The 21,616-nt window shown below is 37.7% G+C and overlaps 2 protein-coding genes across 4 annotated transcripts; one reads left to right on the top strand and one right to left on the bottom strand.

Moving 5' to 3' along the window:
• Positions 1-859: 859 nt before the first annotated feature.
• Positions 860-9,574, top strand: adra1d (adrenoceptor alpha 1D). Its single transcript, XM_043235835.1, has 2 exons — positions 860-2,197; positions 8,154-9,574. Exons 1-2 carry the CDS (start codon positions 1,276-1,278, stop codon positions 8,705-8,707), a joined length of 1,476 nt encoding a protein of 491 aa, XP_043091770.1. The 5' UTR covers positions 860-1,275; the 3' UTR covers positions 8,708-9,574.
• A 2,788-nt stretch (positions 9,575-12,362) lies between these two features.
• LOC122342190 (5-hydroxytryptamine receptor 4) lies at positions 12,363-20,663 on the bottom strand. Of its 3 annotated transcripts, XM_043236036.1 has the most exons (3): positions 19,827-20,663; positions 18,962-19,092; positions 12,363-13,688 (listed from the first exon to the last, which is right to left on the bottom strand). In XM_043236036.1, exons 2-3 carry the CDS (start codon positions 18,991-18,993, stop codon positions 12,623-12,625), a joined length of 1,098 nt encoding a protein of 365 aa, XP_043091971.1. In that variant the 5' UTR covers positions 18,994-19,092; positions 19,827-20,663; the 3' UTR covers positions 12,363-12,622. The 3 variants fall into 3 exon arrangements, with proteins under 3 accessions (XP_043091971.1, XP_043092007.1, XP_043092054.1); XM_043236072.1 differs by lacking the exons at positions 18,962-19,092; positions 19,827-20,663 and adding an exon at positions 16,816-17,460; XM_043236119.1 differs by lacking the exons at positions 18,962-19,092; positions 19,827-20,663 and adding an exon at positions 16,471-17,460.
• Between the last annotated feature and the right edge of the window lie 953 nt (positions 20,664-21,616).

Here is a 21,616-nt window from a genome sequence, read left to right on the forward strand (position 1 = left end):
GATCAAAATTACATCATACTGTTTATCATTCATCATTAATAATTGAGCCCCAATAATAATGAAGCACTAAGCAGAATGATATGCCATTGCAGGGAGAATTTTTATTATATATATATATATATATATATATATATATATATATATATATATATATATATATATATATATATATATATATATATAGTAGTTATTTTAATTTGTAACAATACTTATGTATACAATATTATTGTTTTTTACTGTATTTGGATCATATAAATGCAGCCTTGGTGAGCACAACCCTCATCTCTGATTCAGTACTTAATGTTCACATGTCATATGATGATAAGACATATCCTAAAACATTTATTCAGAATTTACATTTCAGATTTTTCGATATACGCATCTGCACAACTCCCGATGCCATCATTGATGAAAACCTGGAAGGAGACATAAAATATTTAAGCAATGCCTGTGATTGACATTTATCCCAGTACTATCTTATCAGAATCACTGCAGATTGGTTTGATAGAAGAATCATTTCTTCTTCTTTCTTTTTTTTGTTTGATTCCTGAAGATACTGTTCAGTGAATTCCTATCATTTCAAAAATCCACAATGACATATCTTTTTCAAAGAGCGTTAGGAACGGGTTTCTGCGAAAGCCTCTTTGGAACAATGTATATGTTTTTAAATCGCGCAGGCTTTAAGTAAAATCGACGTGACTTGGCGTTGTTCTGAATGCTACTGATAAAAAGTAGCCTATTACGCTTTGCGAGATGAAAACAGTCCTCGCGTTTGCAACAACAACACAGAACCCTCTAGTGGTCATGTGAAGATCTGCAGCGCGCGTGCGACGCGTCACCGAGCTCTCAGAGCAGGAGGAGGAGACCTGGAGCACTGGGGTCCTCATTGAGTCTCAGTAATCCAGTTTGGAGTGGTCGCTGAGGATGCCACCAGAAGCAGCCTCTCCATAAGACCTGCAGTGCATCGGCACTGTGGTTTTATAGACTTGGGAGCTCATTAGTTGCTTATTAGTTTATTCTACCTCAAGACAGCTTAAAAACAGTTCTGATCTAGTTCAGATCTAATTAGATTTCAGGTTATGCCACAGCACACGAAATGTAGGTGTAGCGAGATGTTTAACTGGCAAGATTTTCTCTCAAAGTCACGGGTCCATCTGTAGGATCTGAATCTGAAGACACCTTGCAAGAGCGATTATGAAGATGAAACTCACCATGCACGGACCAGTCAGGACCTTCGGATCAAAGCAGTAAAAGTCGTCTTTATGGAGTTTCAAAATGACATTTTCTAAACTGCTGAACGAGAGCAAGGATGAATTCCCCTCGGACTTTCTCTCCAACATCAGCAACACCACCTGCGAGGGCATCACCCTCGACTCTCAAGTCATCGGCGTCGGAGTCTTTCTGGCCGTTTTCATTTTGGTGGCGATCGTCGGAAACATTTTGGTTATTCTGTCGGTGCTGTGCAACAAACATTTACAGACGGTCACCAACTTCTTCATCGTGAACCTGGCCATAGCGGACCTTCTGCTGAGCATCATCGTCCTGCCGTTCTCCGCGTCTCTGGAGGTGCTGGGATGCTGGGTGTTCGGTCGGGTCTTCTGCAACATCTGGGCAGCGGTGGATGTGCTTTGTTGCACGGCGTCTATTTTAAGTTTGTGCATTATATCTATAGACAGGTACATCGGGGTAAAATACTGTTTGAAATACCCCACTATCATGACCGAACGGAAAGCAGGTGTCATACTCGTGGTAGTATGGGTTTCTTCAATGGTGATTTCCATCGGACCGCTTTTGGGATGGAAAGAGCCCCCACCTTCTGACGAGAGCATCTGCAGCATCACGGAGGAACCGGGTTATGCTCTGTTCTCCTCTTTATTCTCCTTCTACCTCCCGCTCATGGTCATTTTAGTCATGTACATTAGAGTATACATCGTGGCCCGCCGGACTACAAAAAGTTTAGAAGCGGGTGTGAAACGGGAGAGAGATAAATCGATGGAAGTGGTGCTGAGGATACATTGCAGGAGCATGCCGGAGGATTCGAGCACGAGCTCCAAAACCAAAAACCACCCGTTCAGAAGTTCTCTGTCCGTCAGACTCATGAAGTTCTCAAGAGAGAAGAAAGCTGCTAAAACCCTCGCCATCGTCGTGGGGATGTTCATTCTTTGTTGGCTACCGTTTTTCTTCGTTTTGCCTTTGGGTATGTACGAGTTATTTTCTGTTTGCAATGTTTTTTTTTTTTTTCGGACAGTAATCTTAACCGTTAATGAACGATAAACAAAAACGAAACCGGGATGCTTTACATAAATAAAAAGAAACCAAATTAAACTTTGTTACATCTTTCTATCAATTTTTTTTCTCTCAAAATTAATCCTCTAGTTATCAAACGAGATTACAGCCTTTTGGATGACATAAAAAGTATTTATTTATATTGTAGCCTATTGCTATCGGAGTGTTAAATAAGAGAGCTATGGGGATTTATTATTATTATTATTATTATTATTATTATTATTATTATTATTATTATTATTATCATCATTTGTTGTTATTGTGTTTTTTTCTTCTGCTTGAGACTATTCTCATTAAGAAACAGGACTGGTTCAAGTCAAATATTTGGAATTTAAAAAAAAAATTCAATCGAAAAATGTTGCTTAATTATATCGTAGTATCGCCTAATTAATATACTTGTAAAAAAAAATAATGCTGCAACTGGAAAGAACTTGAGCAAATAATTTTGTAACTGACGTATACACGGTGGTATGTGAAATAGGAGTCGATTGTTTTAAAATACGACCAGTTTTATGAAATCTTAATCTTTTAATCAGAAATCTTTATCCTGATGCAAAGCTGTTAAGTCATCGTTACTTTTCTCACCGGTGAAAGCAGTTCCGCGCCTCACTTTAAAACTCCGTTCACGGTTAATGCGATTAAATAAGAGGACAGATGTGTGCCAATGGCGTAAATTGGGTTTTAAGCAGGGTTTGACAGCAGCTCCACCTACTAAAATTGAAGGGAGATTGTACTGATGTGTTACACCTGATTGTTAACGCTGTTGGACGTTTGTAGATAAATAAATAAAAGTTAGAAATTTTAGAAAAACCCAGCATCAGTTCAAATTTGGTATGAAAAAAACATTTCTACTTCCAAGAAAGTTCTTTCTTCTTTATGCAACCAGATCGTGTTGAAAAGAGCTATTGTTTGATCAATTACCTTTATTAACATGTTGCCTTCATGTGTGACCTTGATGTAGATGCACATAACAACGGTACACACACTGACCTGTGTGTTGTCAAAACAAGGCATAATAATTACATCACAAGTGAAAGGCTTGTAAGAGACTTCTGAACAATTTTCTCAATTTTATAAAGGCAGTGGCATGAATAGTACATAAGAACATGCTTTGTTTCCTCATGGATCGTGCATGTAATCATTTATCCTCACTTTTCGCGGTTTAATAGCATATAGCGGTTTCTTCAGAACAGTTCGTCTCATGTTATCCCAGCCCCCTTTTATCAAAAAAGTCAAAAGTTTTCCATGTCCTCAAGCAGCCAAGAATGAGTTATGGCTCATTTATAGTTACATTGCCCGTGGTTTTTATGATATTAACGCATTAAACACAGAAATCAAGCGCTAACAAAAAGCATGTAAATGTAAAAGTTTCAAACTACTTTGCCTCCCAGGTTTAACTGATTCCACACAGAAAAACATTACATTTTGGGGTATTCATAATGCAGAGATGATTGATTGCTGTAAGTATGCTCAATCAAAGACCTCCCATGGGAAACTGAAGCACAGACATTACATTCAGTGTTCCAGTCACGCAACCGTTGCCCAGGATTATGTCACAGAGGCCAAAAAGTGTGCTAGAAATGGAAAAAAAAACACAGTCTCTTATTACATTAAAAGAATTTTGGTGTCGTCGACATCATTGTCTGAGACATGGAATGGGTACATCTTCAGTAGCGAATGAATGGCACCAATAATCAATTTGATTATTATTAGCAATGTATAAATATGCATTAAAAGGAATAAAAATACATTGCTGGCATTGTACATTCCCCACCATGTATTGGCTTCCCCCCAAACCCACCATCCCATCCATCTCAAGACTGTGGTTTTTGCTTGTCCCTGCTGGTATTCCACTCACAGTCACTATGGGGAAAACAGGGCAGCAGCGGTTGATAACATCTCCTGGCAGGCTTTGCATGTGGTGCTGGTGAAAGTCTGGGATAAACTCTTCTTTCATCCTTTTTTTTTTTGTTTTTGCTCCCAGTCAATGGTTTGGGAAGGGGGACTTTGTTCAACCAGAGAAAATGAAAGAGGCAGTTTCACTCAGGTCCCTAACCTCCTTCTGCCCAACGCTCCACTGCCTTAATCACGGCTATTAACGAGTTTAGTTAAACAGGGTGCTTTCGTTTTCCAAAGCCTCAGCAACAGCCAGCCACCAGGACAGAGGAGGGATATGACATGGCTTAGATCCACACGTACGCTGCAGAAGCACAAACTATGTGAGGCACTGTGTTATAATGACAGAATTGAGGGATTGATTTATGGTAAACCTTGCTTCAGTGTGAAGGCATGTGGAAATCTGGAGAGAAATTCTTATATTTAAACACATCAAAATAAAAAGCGCTCGTTTACAGCGCTCTCTAAAATGCTTGACATTTTTTCATTGGCCATTTAGTGTTGCTCATTGCAATGTTGTCTCAGTCCACTCATCTACAACCAGTGCTACTTTCAGCTCTATAGCAGACTTGTTCTTATCTCATATAAATGCAATGTCCACTATCTTACGTCTCAATAGTTGTGCCAAAAGTTACCCCACAGCTCTTCAGTATTAAAAGGTAAAATTATGGAATCATTTCTACTCAGTTTACTGTTTCTTGTCCAGTATCATTTGGTGAGTAGCTGTGCAATAAGCAGATGAAGCTATAAGCTATAATCAGCTGCAAAATACTTCATGGTGATATATGTGTACTCTGTTCATTTTATATAGTTGTACTTTCTCCAGTAAGTTTTTAAAATGACAATTCCACCCTCTAAATGATGGTCACATTTTTTTTGTGAGGGAGCAGGGAAATGTTTTCCTTGTGGTGTTTATTTATTTTATTCTTTTTTCTTTTTTTTTTGTGCTGGACAGTGAAAATCTTATTTCTGGTGACAAACAGAACTAAATGTTCCTGCTCTCTAAAACAAAACTATGCCTTTCAATTTTAATATTTAATAATTGTAAATATTATCATTTCATTATAGCAATTTCAGAAAAAGTCCAGCAACTCTTAGAGAATGCAGTGAATGAAACCTTTTTTAGGTGTATATTTGTGACATATTGAGTGTTCAACCGAATGGATTTTCATTACCAAATACCATCTTTTTTAGACTAAAGAAATCGCTCTTTGTCGTTTTTGTAAAAAATGTTTCTTTCAGTGTCTCTGATTTAAACATACGTAGCGAAACGAGTTGGCAAGTCTGATTCATTTCCCTATAAAAACATTGCCTGCCTGTCAAAAATATCTTGAACTTTTCTGACCCAAGCTGTTATGTTAGCCTCTAATACATTTACATCGAATTGACACAGAATGCAGCTTGACATGAGCTTACACATGTAGCCAATAACCACAGCCCTTGCTAAAATGGGTCTTGGGGTGATCAGAATGAAATGAGACAACTTTAACATGTGGCTACCTGCCAAACGTTCATATAGCTCAAATGGCTTGTGCCAGGCAGATGCATTGCTAGAAAGCAAAGACCGCCAGCATTCGTTCAACGCTCTCAGCTTACTGCTGTACATGAATTGCCTACCTGACTGCTCCATCATTTGGAAAATGTCTTTTACGCTAGAAAAAAAGGTTATTTTAGAAACTGTTCTCTGATAGGTTGCTTTGCAGAACCCAGAATTCTTTTAAATTATTGTGATAAACTGGATGGAACATTTATTTAGTGTAAAGCAGAATAAGCATACTGGGAAAGTCACATTGGATATAAGTGCCAAGTGAACCTATTTGTTTAACTTATAATTAGGCTGACACAGTGTCCAAAATTGAGACATTTCTACGCTTCCCATGCCACTTTATAAATATTTTGGCTTATTCATTATACTGTCAGCTACCACTAAATGTTTCTTTTATTTTCAATTGATTTTCTGATTTTTTTTTTTTTAGCAAAATTAATTAGATGTTCTCCTAAAATCAGAACAGCAAATCTGTGAAAGTCGGAAGATCCACTTTTTCTGCAGTGTAGATAGACGGAATAGTTCCAGATTGCCCCAGAGTATAAGGGCTGCCGCATTGTACATGATGCTCTGGCTAAAAGGAAGTTTTCTCTCAGTAGCTACCAAACATCCTGTTTGGTGTGTCTCATAATTACAACAATTACCAAAAAGGAGCTTTACAGGGACTGGCTTTCATCTCAAAGTCACAGTTGCAACCAATTGACGACCTCTAGCCAAAAGCAAGAGCAGCATATCTCTTTGTTCATCAAAATCTGCTTCGACATTAGTGCAATATTCCCAGTTCTCATACTATCTATTCCCTCTAGTGCTATTTTTATACATGTCCACTGACAGGGAGGTATTTTGACCTCTTGTGACACTGAAATGCATGGCATGGGCCATGACAACTGTTTTATGTGTGAGATAATGCAGCGCTAGCTTCCTCTCTGCGAGGAAAGCACAAGGCTGGGAGGAGATATTGGCAACGTATGTGGTGTCTGTCGAAGGTAGACGGAGCGGAAATGTGCAGGAAGTGTAGATGTGTAGGAGGATAGGATGTGAAGAGAGACACAATCCATCTGAACCCAAATCCATTCAGACCATATCTCATGATCTGTATCTTAGGTTGGTGCAGCCCTGCTGTAACTAAAAGATTGATTTGGCCTCTAAAGTCACCATGAAATAGAAAAAAAACTTTTGTTCAATGGAAAGTTTATATAGATGATAAAGGTTCTAGATGAAATGGTCAATGTTAATTTAGAAGCTATTTTTAAGGGATTGTTCACCCAAAAATGAATAATTACCCACCCTCATGTTGTTCCAAACCTGTAAGGCCTTTGTTCATCGTCAGACCTCAAAATAAGATATTTGTGATGAAATCCAAGAGCTCTCTGATCCTGCCTAGACAGCAACACAAGTACTATGTTCAAGGTCCAGACTTGATAAAATAGTCCATTTGACATCAGTGGTTGAATCACAGTTTTATGAAGATGTCCTTACTTCATTTTTGAACTTGGGAACATTGCAGTTTCATTGCGGTCTCGGATTTTATCAAAAATATCTTAATTTGTGTTCTGGTGATGAATGAATGTCTTACGGTTAAGAACAACATGAGATTGAGGAATTAATGAAAGAATTTTTATTTTTGGGGTGAACCATCTCTATTTGATCTGTGATTCTGGTTATATTGTAAACCATTGCATGTTATTCCAAGGAAAACCATTTCTCTTTGTAATCTTTGTTCAGATTGCAACAACTTCTACTCTGCTTCTACTCTGTAACGACTTTCTTTTTCCACTGACGTCACGTTGGAGAATGTTAACCAGTAAGCAAATAGCTACTTAAGTAATGTTTTATGAAGCCTGCATTTGGTCCGCCCACTTTTCACAATCCAATCAATTCCCAATAGATAAAATCAAATCTTGCCTTGCAAGATTTTCTTTCAACATCCTTCACTCAGAAACACATCATGTTACTGCAGTGAAATTGGTTGGAAACGGCAGTTTATGTTAATTATAATGACTAATGGCCTTGTGTGGCCAGTCTATCAAAGGTAATAGTGATTGTTTGGTTTAGAGGAGAATTGGGGAATGACATATTTGCATCGCTCTCACATCTCCAACAGGCAAAAAAAAACGTTAAATAGTTTCAAAAAGATGGTAAGAAGACATAACACATGCTATTTGAAATGCATCAGACTTCTCCAGTGAGCAGAAGGGAAAAAAAACAATGCGCTAAGTATATGATCTGTCTTCTGGGTATAATTAGGCGCTCATGGTTGAAAACGGTGAACTCGTGGATTTGAACTTTTCAGTGTGTGGGAGGAGAATGGTAGCTTCAGGCTAAGTTTTCTTGAGCCACAGTGTTATTTCCCATGTAAATAATCTTGCTTGAGCCGACAACTAAATGTTTTTCCACCTCTCTCTCTCTTTCTTTGCATCCTCAGGCTCTTTCTTCCCAGCTCTGAAACCCTCTGAGGTGGTGTTCAAAGTGATCTTCTGGTTGGGCTACTTCAACAGTTGCATTAACCCCATAATTTACCCCTGCTCGAGCAAGGAGTTCCAGCGGGCCTTCATCCGCCTGGTTCGCTGCCAGTGCCAGCGCCGCCGCCGTATCCTACGCCGCTTCTACGACCAGCGCTGGAGAACAGCCATGCGAGGAGCCCGGAGGGACCCGCACAGAGACTACTGCTCTGGATTTCCTTTTCACGAGCAGTGTGCTAACTCTATCTATTCCTGCCAGAGCAAGAGCCGGCCTCTTAGTCTGAAGAGCTGGAGCTTCTTCCCCCCTTTACAGAAGTCCTCCTTCCAGCTGAAGGAGAAAATGAACAACCTTTCCAATAAGATTAAGAACGGGACAGGGAAGAGTAGCACCTCTGCTCTGGCCCGGACAGAGATTGACACGGTCTCCATGGGGATCTACAACGACTGCACCGATCAGAGCGGCTACCAGATCTACGACCTCACAGAGTGCTACGGCCTGAAGGAAACAGACATCTAAACAAAGACTGAGATTACTGTCTGTTTTCTCTGAGAGCTCTGACCCACTGCCAGTTCTTAGGAATTGTTTGATTTTTTTTTTTTTTTTTTTTTCTGAAAGACTAGTATTTTTGTCATGTCTTAAAGCACACATTCGGAAAGCAAATATGCGGAAGAAATGACAACGACGATATGTGTTAAAGGAGATTAATGTATTTTCACATTGATAATTTAAAAATATTTCTTTGAAAGTGGGAAAAGTACACTGAATTGAAAAATTGTGTGGGGAAAAAAAAAACCTATCTGCACTGGATCAGAATGAAAAGACTCATAGCTGCTGGGTATCTGTATACCGTGTTGTCCATGTGGCCTTTGAGAAATAGTCTGTCAGGCGTTTCAAACTCTCTGATGACCAGCAACGGTTTTGAACTGTATTTACAAAGAAAGATTGTTAAACTTGTTGTCAGTTAAGTGTGAATGGAAAACATATTTTACTGTGATGTATCTGAGAGACCGTTGAATCCATGACAGATTTGTATTGACATAATGATTCGCTGTGATTCTCAGATTGCTGTGGAATTCACTTTTAAATGATAAATAAATTGATTCAGAGGTGCGTACCTTTCTTCGTGAGGCACGGTTTGTAACCTAAACAGATTTTGTGCAGATGTTTGCAGTATCACAGAGGGTAGTTCTGAATAATGTGTTATTCGTGTGCTATTCATGCTATTCTCATTTGCACCATCCCTTAAAAGGACCAACAAAAAAAAAAAAATCATGGACTACAACTCAGTTTTTGTGTTGTTGAGAAAAGCTTTGGGTTTCTTTGTAATGCTGATGTTACGGTGTCTTTCAGTGTCAACTATTAAACATAATAAATTTGAAAAGAGCATGCAGTTGATCTAATGTGTATTTGATGGATCATTAAAACAATGATATCCTTTTTACGAATTATATCCTTTTAATAATGTTATTTGTGCACAGCAATGATATTATATTGAAATCAAGTACCTAGCTTGTCAGACTTTTCTCCTGAGAAATGTTAAATGCGATAGTTCACCCTCAAATGAAAAACAATGATTTACTCACCTCATGTTCCAAAGTCATAAAACTATTCTTTTAACAAAGGTTATAAGGATGAACAAATCCAAATTAATCGAGCAGTTTAATCCAAGTAATGTGCAGAGATGCAATGGTTTTAGACAATGAACAGGTTAGATTAAGGCTTTTATTCACATATAAACATTCAGAAACACAGGAACAAACACAGAAGCTTATTAGGTTTCATCAAAAATAGTCCTATGGTTTTGGAACAACATGAGTGTGAGTAAGTCAATTATTGTATAGAATTGTAATTTTTGGGTAAACTATCCCTTTAAGTTTTCACACCCACAGATAAATTTGTGACTCCTTTGTACATAAGGTCAGATGTTCTTGCTTCCATTCAAGATGCTCTATGGTGGAAAATTGCCAAATCATGCCAGAGAACATGATTATAATATTATTATGAAAATACACATTTTAATATTACAGCTTTGTGCTCTTACGGCACATCTCTTATCTCTTGTCTACATTTTTATTTATACAAGGAACTTTAGGAGAGCCATCATGATGCTTAACCAAAATATTACAGAGAACTTTATGATCATGAAAAAGCAGTCTCTGCGAATTTAAAGCGGTCAGCCTATTAACTGATTTATTGCTGCATTAATTTTCTCAATAATTATGAAAAATCTAAGATGGCCAGTAGAGGTCGCTGTTTTGCACATTCCTACAATTTTACAACAGAATTGGAAACACAATTGTTAACAGGAAGCATCTAAAAGCAGTCTGAATCATCTCACATTATGCTTGATTATAAAACTGACAAGACTGTGGGTGTGAAGATGACTTGCGAGAATAGCACACTGTATGTGCGAACAAACTGTTTTTGAAAAGTGGTTTCCTTTTCCATTTAAGAGTCCTGAGAACTTACTGAAGAGTAAATCAATGCGAGCCCCTGTCCTCCCTTGTTTCCTGTGGATTACTGAAGACTACCACCAGCATGCATAGCAGTTCTTAATGAGTTCCTTCAGCTAAGTGCTTGTATGTTTTAACTTGTCACAATAATGACTTCACTTACATTTCGCTGCCTTAAAACTCTAAGCAGTGCCAGAAATGTCTAAAAAGAAGAGCATTAGAGTGAATGGCCCGGGCTCAGAGGTAACAGAACATTAGCTTAATTATTAAAAAAGGCATTATACTGGATGTTTTCCAGAGACTATTTCCATTTTCAAAATGATTACATAAATTTTTTAATATAAAGAGATCAGCCCCCAAGTTTCTTTATCTTTGCTTACCTCACTATCGAAGCAGGCAGACCAGCTGGGGCCAATTCTCTGTCCGGCAGTCATTTTATAAGAATTATATCAAGAAAACGTGATCACAACTGAGATGTTATTTCCATCATTACATAATTATTTGTTCTCATACATATTTTAGCTATGACTGTGATGTTCTGCAGGTCATGGGTGCTAATCTGTGACAGGGGAGGATGTGTCACACACATTTTTGAAGTGTTTTTTTACACGCAGGGTAAGTGCACTGTAACTGCTCCCTTAAAAAAGCAAAAACCTAATGTTCCTGGTTGTCCCTAGTTGTGTTTATTATTTCATTCTGCTAATTTTGTTGAACATACCAGAACCTTTTCTCCAAAGTACATTATGTGAGTTTAAAATTTGCTCCTATCAATTTTAGATTCCCACCGTTACAGCTTGTACCACAGAATGCTCATAATTCTGCCAATATACAAAAGGTAAAGACCCGTTTGCTACTTTGATTGCACTTTGCATTAGTTCTGGCAATAGATGCAGTAGAATGAAGGATTATTTGCTGCAAAGCACAGAATTTGAGGAAAAAAAAAGATGAATGCAGGCCAGACATCCATTTATTCACACATTTTACAGGAAGTTCAATACCAAATCACAATGTTAGCATGCACTTTATCACTTGTCATGCTGTTAGCCTAACAGAGTTGTAATCCTCATCTCACCCATAGGGCAATAAGATATTTTCAGAGCAATTTATAATATGTTTTAAAATATGCAAAAATGGCCTAAAGATGATATATTTACATAACCAATATGTATTTTAAACATATGCCAAATATGTGTTGTAAACAATGAAGCTCAAGGATATTACACACACGTATATACATATGCATATACATGGCAACATTTAAACAAAATGCGGTAAAATTGTGCGTATTTATTATGCATATCTACACGCACGCACACACATACATATACATATATATAGTGTCACGGTGTGGTTGCAGAAAGGAGCACTCAATGAGAATATAACAGTTTTAATCTTCCACAAGAGAGGAAATTAAAATACTACAGACAGGCAAACTAGAACCACACATATTAAAGACGAGACCAGCCAATCTGAACTGAACCAAACAGGAACTTATATGACAAAGTAAATGACTTAATTAACTCAAAACACCTGAACACGAGGCAATTAACTGAAAATAGGGCACACAGAGCACATGGGACAAGATATGTCTAATATATATATATATATATATATATATATATATATATATATATATATATATATATATATATATATATATATATATATACATAATTATTTAAATATATATGTAAATGCATGTAAATTTTTTAAATACTGCATGTATGTGTCTTTATACATAATAAATATACACAGAACGCATTTGTTTTTCTTTAAATGTAACATGTGAATGCATTTTCTTGGATTTAAGTATATAAAGCAAAGTATATAAGTTATATGTAACTGCTCCTGTTCTACTGTAACATTGGAATAAGGCATATGTGGTAAAGTCTATATTTGAACAATATTTTATATATAGTTTGCCATATGGGCTGGACAGGAACATTTCATTAAAACAGATGACAACTTCCACTACAGTCTACTGGTTGTCAGTGACATCTCTTTTCGAGTGAGAGAGGTCCATTCCTTGAGCTGTGCCAGGCAGACATATTCTGCAGCCCATTATCATGAGGAAAGCCCTACGGAAGGACCTGTTAAAGAAGCCATAGAGGAAAGGGTTTAGGGAGGAGTTGACATACCCCAACCACAGGAACACATCCCATATAACAGCAGCAGTCCCGTACTCAATAAACGGGTCGACGATATTAACAGTAAAGAACGGCAACCAGAAAAGAAGGAAAACGCCCATGATAATACCCAGAGTTTTGGCTGCTTTTCTTTCCCTCCTTATTGAGTTGCGATGTTTTTGTTTCTTGCTTGAGTCCTTGCCCACACCTGCCGCCATCTGCGCCTCCATCGCGCTTATCTGCATGGCTTGCCGCTTTGCAGCTTTGTAGATTTTCCAGTAGGCCACCAACATGGTCACCATAGGCAGATAAAACGCTACAAGAGACGCCATAACGGCATAAACGCGGTTCACTAAGAAGATGCACACGTTTTCAGGCAAAGGAATGTCCATACCTAGCTTGTGCAGCCCGAGAAGGATTGGGCAGAAGGAGATGAGGAAAGGAATGGCCCAGCAAACCACAATCAGGAGACCCACACGCTTATGGGACATCTTAAACGAATACACCAAGGGGTTGCAGACGGCGTAATAGCGGTCAAAAGCGATGCAGCTCAAATGGAAGATGGAGGCCGTGCAGAGCATAACGTCCAAGCTGGAGTGAAGATGGCAGAAGGTTGGGCCGAAGTACCAACAACCCTCAACTGTTCTGACCATACTGTACGGCATAACAACTAGACCCACCAGGAAGTCAGCAACAGCCAGAGACATGACGAAAGAGTTAGTAGGACACTGCAACTGTTTGAAGTAAGCGATGGCGAGCACCACCAGGAAGTTGCCGACAACGGTGCAGACGATCCCAGAGATGATGAAGACATAGAGGGCGACTCGCGAGCCGGAGCTCCTCAACGTAGCACAGGGCTCCAAATCAGAGTCGAGTGAAAAGTTGCTCCATTCCGAGGAGTTTTCCATGCTGTTCAACCTGGTGATAAACGAGACACGAGCATTCAAGATTTATTCTCAAAATCACTGATAAATGCTTTATTTGATCTCACATCATGCTGTGAGCAAGAAGAAAAATGCTCGATTGAGATATTGTCTAGTGTTGCGAATAAACTGCCACACTGATATATGAGAACTAAAATGTCTGCGTCGTTTCACCACACCATAATAATCACTCTATTTCACCATCAATATTTTTGCTAAGTGACAACTGCCCCTGAAGCTCCTGGAAGGCTGGGAAAGCAGAACAGACTGGGAAACCAAAGCCAAATCTGCAATGAAAACAATATTTTGGATCCTTCGCTTCTGGATATCGGCCAAGAATCATAAAGAAGCCCCTCAACTCGACCTTGTCTCAGGAATTGTATCCCTGCAGCGCGCCCCATTGTGACCTTTGGGATTACACCTAATGTGCATACCTAAAATGTCATCAGCATTGTTAAAGTTTAACTCGGCCCCTATTGGGATGTGAGCAAAAACACACGCTTTAAAGCATACAATCTGACACATTTATTTTTCGCTATTGGAAACAAGTCAAAGGCATGGTGTAATGCGTTACGTAATTAATGGAATTCTAGAAATAGCGTATTTGAGATGTAATGAAGAAAACTTTCGTTGCGCAGTCTTTATGTAAAATGTCATGTTAAATAAAAACCACCAATGGATGGAGTCTCTCAGATGCAGTCATGCGGAAGTCATGTTTCTCAGCCCATGACAGAACCTGAAAACAACATCTGGGGATGTTTGACGGAGAGGAAAAAGGTAGGATAGCAGGGGGAAAAAATGGTTTTAGTTCAGTAATAATAAAAATTTAATTACCACCAATGGGACCGTGTGACAGGGAAAGGCAATGATTAACATTTTGCTCTTCCCAATGCTATCATTTTAAAAGTCATTCTGTTCTTCTATATTCAAATTATAATTTCCGTTTCTTTGCTATTGCTTAACTAATGTCTAAGTCTATATAATAGCTCCTGTGCGGATATTATTATATTTTTAATGACACAATTAAGTATTGGTGTTTGCAGTCAAGCTCTTTCAAAGAATCAGTTTGGTTTAACTGTTTAAAGTTCTTTAATTATAAAACAATTTCAGTTCATATATAAGCGGCTCTGCTGCAGATAACGGAAATAATAATTTGTTGATTGATTATGATGTAGCAAAAATGGCCAATTATGAAACAGTTGTCATAGTTATAATGTAATTTGATTCAGCTATGAAACAGCTCTACAGAAAACAGAAAAGTGCCATCATTCAGGGTGTTGTGATTTTTAATGATTTGTGTTCACTACAAGGACAATTCAGTTTAAGTTTTATTGCAACAGTGCGATAAGAAATGTTGTCCTAAAATAAACATTCGATCTTATTTATGTATTTTTTCATCTCTTTCCATATACACTGGCAGTTCACAGTGTTCTGTTCATCTCTAAAAACAACATAAAACACCATAAAAGTACTATAAACTTTAAAAGCCATCCATGAGAATCAGTGCTGTTGTAGTTGAAATTATGATTATCCTTGATATTTTGAAAGTAAAGTATAATGCACAAGTTTTACAGTGTTGACTAAATATTATAATTGCTGTTATTTCTTCTTGTTTTTGGTGCATCTTGACAAATGTCAGCTTATATGAAAAGCTACATAAAAACAAATACTATTGAAATTATTTTGTGTTACACAGAAAATATAACATCATATATTGGTTCGCATTTGAAGTAAATAAATTGTGTCAGAAAATCTATTTAGCAGTGATCTATTCTTTGAATAAATATAATATCCATATAAATGAATAATACAAATTATGCTATGCATTGTAATATATTGCGGTGTCTCTATGACACTGCTTATGAAATGTTTATGAAAAGATGATTGGGTCTGAAGATTGACCCTAAAAATAGAGAAATGGCAAATAGCCTGATGTGCATGCTATATTGCATATTATATTGCAATTTGCGCTGAGTAATAAGGGGAACAGTGGAAGGAACACTTGGCTGCTTAATAAAAGTGATACACTTCTTCCTGTTCCTCTGAGCCATTTGCAGTGTTTCAATATGACCGATCTGGAAGGTCAGGACAGCAAGCACACACTGATCTGTGACTGCTCGGACGCAGCAGGTGAGCTTTAAAACCATCCTGCGCAGTAAGAAGCTGTGACCATCAAGACAAGTGTTCTGAGAGCGGCTTAAAGATAAAAAAAAAACCTAAGCAGTTATTGTACATTTATTGTGTCTGCGTGTGTGGTCCTTCCTCACCTTAAACATGACAAATGAAACTCTACCCCACACTTCACAAATGTAAACACCGACTTATTCCAAGTGCATAATAAAGATACGGGGCCATTTCTGATCCAGTTCATGAAGACAGACAGACCATAACAAAGTGCTCAGCTGTTCCATAACAAAATCTCTCTCCTGGTTATCATGTAGAACAGCACCTACTTCAGCTTAACTGACCACTGCTGGAGGTAAAAACAAATGACCTGCCATTCATCCCTAAATCTCACATTTAAACCAAAGCCACTGGAAACCCAATGTGATTGTGCTATCGGTTGCTTTGTTTGTTTTTCTTGAACAAAACCCATCTCTGGCGCGTTCCAAGCTAAACAATTGACCCAAATCAAATCGCTTCATTCTGCCAACTCACTTAAAATATGTATTTACTTTACTTTCAAGGAACTGGATGGAGAGACTGGACGGGGCAGGAATGTCCATTTCAGTCAGACATATTAATAATCTACCAAAAGCAGGCTGCATAAAACTCACCTTCCCACACTAACGAGGAGACGAACAGACCTGTCAGTCACAAAAGGGAAACACTTCACATTCGGCGTTCACGATAACGTAAAAAAATAAAGAAATAAATAACAATGCTGGAGTTGATCTAGACATAGCAGATATGAATGCTTAAAGACTAAAAATATACTTTAAAAATATACATTTGAAAGGTAAAAACACAATACTAAATAAAATATAATAATTATAGATTTATTAAAATACAAGTATTAATTATTATTAGTGTTACTATTGCACGTTCATGACCTTTAAGGTATATTTAAGCTTGGTATAATCACAATAAAAAATGTTATGTCATATTAGAGATCTACTCACCTAAAGAACCGGGTTTCGTCTTTCTTTACTTCGCCATGTTTAACCGATTCACCTTGTCTCCTCCATTTCTACTAAATGGCAGCTCCATCAGTGGGGTGAGGATGTTAAAGTGCCCGTGCGTGCGATATTTTGAATATGCCAAGTTAATAAGCTCTAAAACAGTCCTCTTGATCAGAATGTAGGTGGGGCGTGTGTGTGTGTGGGTGCCTGCATGGTGGGTATTAAGAGTTGGGCATTGTTATGCAAATGATCCTCACATCCAACAGATTTCCTGCACTGTTTGTTGTTTTTCAGTAAGGCTAATGCAAACATCAAAGTCAGCTAGACTGGGTAATAACAGAGAGGTTACATGTTTTCTAAATTGTGCTTAATGTGTGAATCAGATGAAATAATTGCTTTCCCGAAGCGGGCAGTAGAAAGATACTGCTATATTGACAGTCTGGATTTCACAGATAACATCAGTAAACACACTGCATTCTGTTCCGATCTCAGAATGAGCTAGACTTTGGCCAGGCACACAGCGAATCTGTGCCCACACGACTCCACAGAAATCTTGGCAGATTTTTGCCTCGATCTATTGGGTTATTTAATAGTGATGAAAACACACATTAAAATTGATTTCTGAGTGGCTTAAAAAATGCTAAGTGATATATATATGTGTGTGTGTGTGCTAAAATCATTTGCAACAAAAAAACTTTTTAGCTTTTATTTAACACCACATTTAAATAGCATTTTTGATATATATATATATATATATATATATATATATATATATATATATATATATATATATATATATATATATTATATTTTTTTTTTTTTTTTTTATATATTTTCTAATATTTAATTTTCACATTTTTTCTCATCATGCCTTACATTCTTATTTGCCCTTAACACTAAGACTTAGCATATTTTATCGAATTCAATAAATAAAGTGACTAGAACAACAGATTTTTCCCTTAAATGTGCTACATAAAACAATAACAAACTAAATCTGTAATCACTAAGATACACTTAAAATAATTCTGCACCGATAAGCACAGACACCAAATATCCCCGTCTGTACCAATCGGTGTTAAAAAAGGGATTCATTTTTCCAGTTCATCAGTCAGATGAGATGAACAAACAAACAACAATCACTATATAGCGATAATACTGATACACGCCTAAAACGCAAAGACAGTAAAGCGGCTGCTTTGCATATTAAAACCGATAAAATCAGAGGGGAAATATTCCTTTGGATCCATTCTAGACATCTGCTCATGGCAGCTCTGCAACTCTCCACAGCAGTGTCACACGCAGCCTGAATAGCCCTAGCGGAGGACATTTGCAGTAGATGAGATGAGCTCCACGGTGTTGCTTTTTATGCATTATCCATTAAAATGTCAAAAAAGAAAGAGTCCATAATAGCCCTTTCCTTTTTCCACGCACCAAAATGTCAGGCACTTAAAACAAACCGCTTTCAAACAATGAGAGTGTTTAAATACACAACACATGTCACATGTCTGATTTTTATGTCAAAACATGAACAGCCATGAGAACAAGATGTGCAGTTATTGAATAAAGCGCAGGAACGCTGGGAAAGAACACAGTTCAAGGTGGTTGCCTGACCTTGACAGGTTATATAGCATAACTGGTCTACGGTTATGAATGTAAAAGCATTCAGTAACTCACGACACCTGACACATCACACAACATGGAAGGCATCTTAACCGCAAAGGTTAAGCACCACTCCTTTAATATTATGGCAGGAATAAACTAGTGGCTTTAAGTTTATTAGAATAGATCAAATTCATAATCTAATCATTGCCTCAAAATAAAATGTGGCATATTCCAACGCATTCTACAAAAATATACATATTAAGTATACTAAGGGCAAAATAAATCAATTTGACTTGACACATACTGTATTTATATCTGTCAACTTATGCACAAGACCAAATATAACCCTGCTTATCATTTTTCCAAGCCCACCATACACGTCCCTCTTCCCTCCGGAAACCCCTGCTGTGTTACATCTGGCAGGTGAAACTGCCCTCCAGATACCTGAAACGTCTGTCTGTGCTCAAGTCTGTCAAGTGTGTAGGATGAGCTTTAATTAAACATGTGGGGTTTTCAATTGCTCCCAGATAAAAGGCATACTCACTCCTTGGCCAGCGGTGTCTCCAGCCCAGTCATTCATATGTAATGTGAGTGTTTGTCAGGAGAGGCACAGAGCATCTGCGCTATTGAAAAAGCAGGCTGAGACCAACAGGCAGGGATGTGTCACATTGAATCCTGTATAATGAGAGTTTTGTTAATTATGAATTTGATCAAGGATACTGTATGACTATAAAGCAGCAGTATTCAATGGAGATAATCACAGACTATGTTTCATTGTTGCACACGCTGGTTGCATTGGGCAATCCATCCATCCATCCATCCATCCATCCATCCATCCATCTATCCATGCATCCACCTAATTATCCATTCAATTACCCATCCATCCATCCATCCATTCACTCAATCTATACCATCAACCTTCCAGCTATCCATCCATCCAAATAACTAGCTACCCACCTTCTTATTCATTAAATTAACCATCTATCCATCTAAATAACTATCCCTCCACTGCAATATGAATATTTTTTAAAGGAGGAATATGTGATCCACCATATAATGGTGAAGATTCACCCAGTGTTTTTTAATTTATCCCTATTTTAAAATTTTTTTTATCTGTTCTGTGATTCTTGGCAGAATGACGCAGTTCTGCACAGGCCCCTCCCACAATACTTGATTGACAAGACCGTGTAACTTCCTCCAGCACACACAGACGCAAGAGGTTCTCCTGCTACAGGTTTATTTGAAGGCTCTAAAATCCACCGTCAAAACTAAACAAGTATTTACAATAAAATAAAGACATTCATATTAGTTTCACACAACGCAAAAGCGGGTGCAACAAACATACTAACATTTTATAGACAGATAAAACAGAGAAATATCAATAAACTAAACAAACAAAAACGAAATACCTCGTTGGCTGCATGCTATGATGAAGATAAACAGTCTTTAAATCTTCTTTGTAATTGTTCAAGTCCTTTTTGACGAGAGCAAACTTTTAGCAAACTTTTAGCTTGCCTCTAGCTAGTGGAAGGAAAAACCTCGCACCTGCGTGAGCATTTGAGCAAATGCGCCAGAAACGAGATGTCAAAATAAAAGTCTCAGCATACGATAAACAAAATAGAACATAAAAGTACACATAATGAACAAAGAATTCTAAATTATGAAAGTGACCAAATATAATTGCATAAATGATATAAACAACAAAATGACAGCAGTTACAGACCGTGCTGAGTGAGCTGTCATCAGTCAGCCATTGGGTTTACTCTCGTGTACAGAAGTGAGTATAAGGGTTTGTCATGAATCTTTGCAAATTACCTTTCTTAATGTGCTAGTTAGCAAGTTTCATGGCTAAAGTTTACAGTATGCTTGTCACTCGACGAGGAGAGGGGCGGGGCCAGGAGAGCTCGTTAGCATTTAAAGCAACTTGAAAAAGCACAAAGTGTTGAATACATATCTAATTTTGGCTGGGTAAAAAGGGTGTTATTTCACACTACTATTGAGAATTGTTTAACCAAATTATGTTACAGACTTTTCTTAAGACCCTAAAGGGGTCATATCAACTTGTGGAAAATGGGAATCCAATGACCCCTTTAAGAAACAGAAGCGTGTTAAATTATGTTGTAAATAATTCTGTGGTTAAAGTTTTGTGACTAAAGCTTAAAAGAATGTATAAAATATAACACTTAAAGACCCACCTTCCAGCAAATAAAATGTTTGAAAAAAGGTTGAAAATTGTATTTAAGATTTCTGAAATATTATTGGGACAATAATAAATTGTGCAAAAAAAAAAAAAAAATTAATACAGATTATGTAAGCTATTTAATTAGGCAAAGAGGCAGTATAATCTAAATAAAAGATGCACAGTATCTTGGAGCTACAGTGCTTATTCATAGCTTCATAAAAGTGTTACATAAAATGCATATTCTGCATTGTATTTTTTTTTTAAGTTGGCAATAACTTGAAGAAAGCAGGATATCCTTCAATCTGCTCCAGGATGTTTGGGTAAAAACTCTCCTGTTCTGTTGCATCTATGTAAGAAGAACAATGATCTGCGTCAAACATTTAAAACCACTCATGCACTGCAACCTCTTATCAGGTCATCAAGAAAGAAAACAGCTCACAGTTGTGGAGTGGTCAGCAGGGAGACATTGACACACTCTGGAGATTGATGGGACATTTGCGGAGCCGGTCACAGGTCAGCGAGGAAAGCCCAGGCCCATCCAGGCACATCTACTAAAGACCCTTCTTACACAACACTGCCTCGCTCATACAATATGAGCTAGCCCCACCCATAATTACTCATCCAACCAATGACTATCCACAGCACGCTAGTGCCAAAAAGGCATAAAGCCAAAACAAACATGCTGCACAAACCATTTCTACTGTAAACATGACCTGTATGTAGCTTATAACAACACCGACACAACAGGGTGATCACGAGGAGGAAGTAACCCCATCAGCACTTTCGATGCGTTAAAGAAATCACCCTTTTGGGGTCTTGGCTCATTGTAAGAAAGCGTCTCACAGAGGACACTGATCCGGCTTCCGTGACAAGAATCTTAACCGGAGGGAAATATACTAAAGTGGTCTTGGATGAGTGCCGTTGCTACTTAAGGGATACATTATATAGTATATTACAGGAAGCAGGCAGCAACCTGAACAAGAAATGAATTACAAGACAAATATGATTAGCTTTGAG

This window comes from Puntigrus tetrazona, chromosome 1 (genome assembly GCF_018831695.1).
Source record: "Puntigrus tetrazona isolate hp1 chromosome 1, ASM1883169v1, whole genome shotgun sequence".
Lineage (NCBI taxonomy): Eukaryota > Metazoa > Chordata > Actinopteri > Cypriniformes > Cyprinidae > Puntigrus > Puntigrus tetrazona.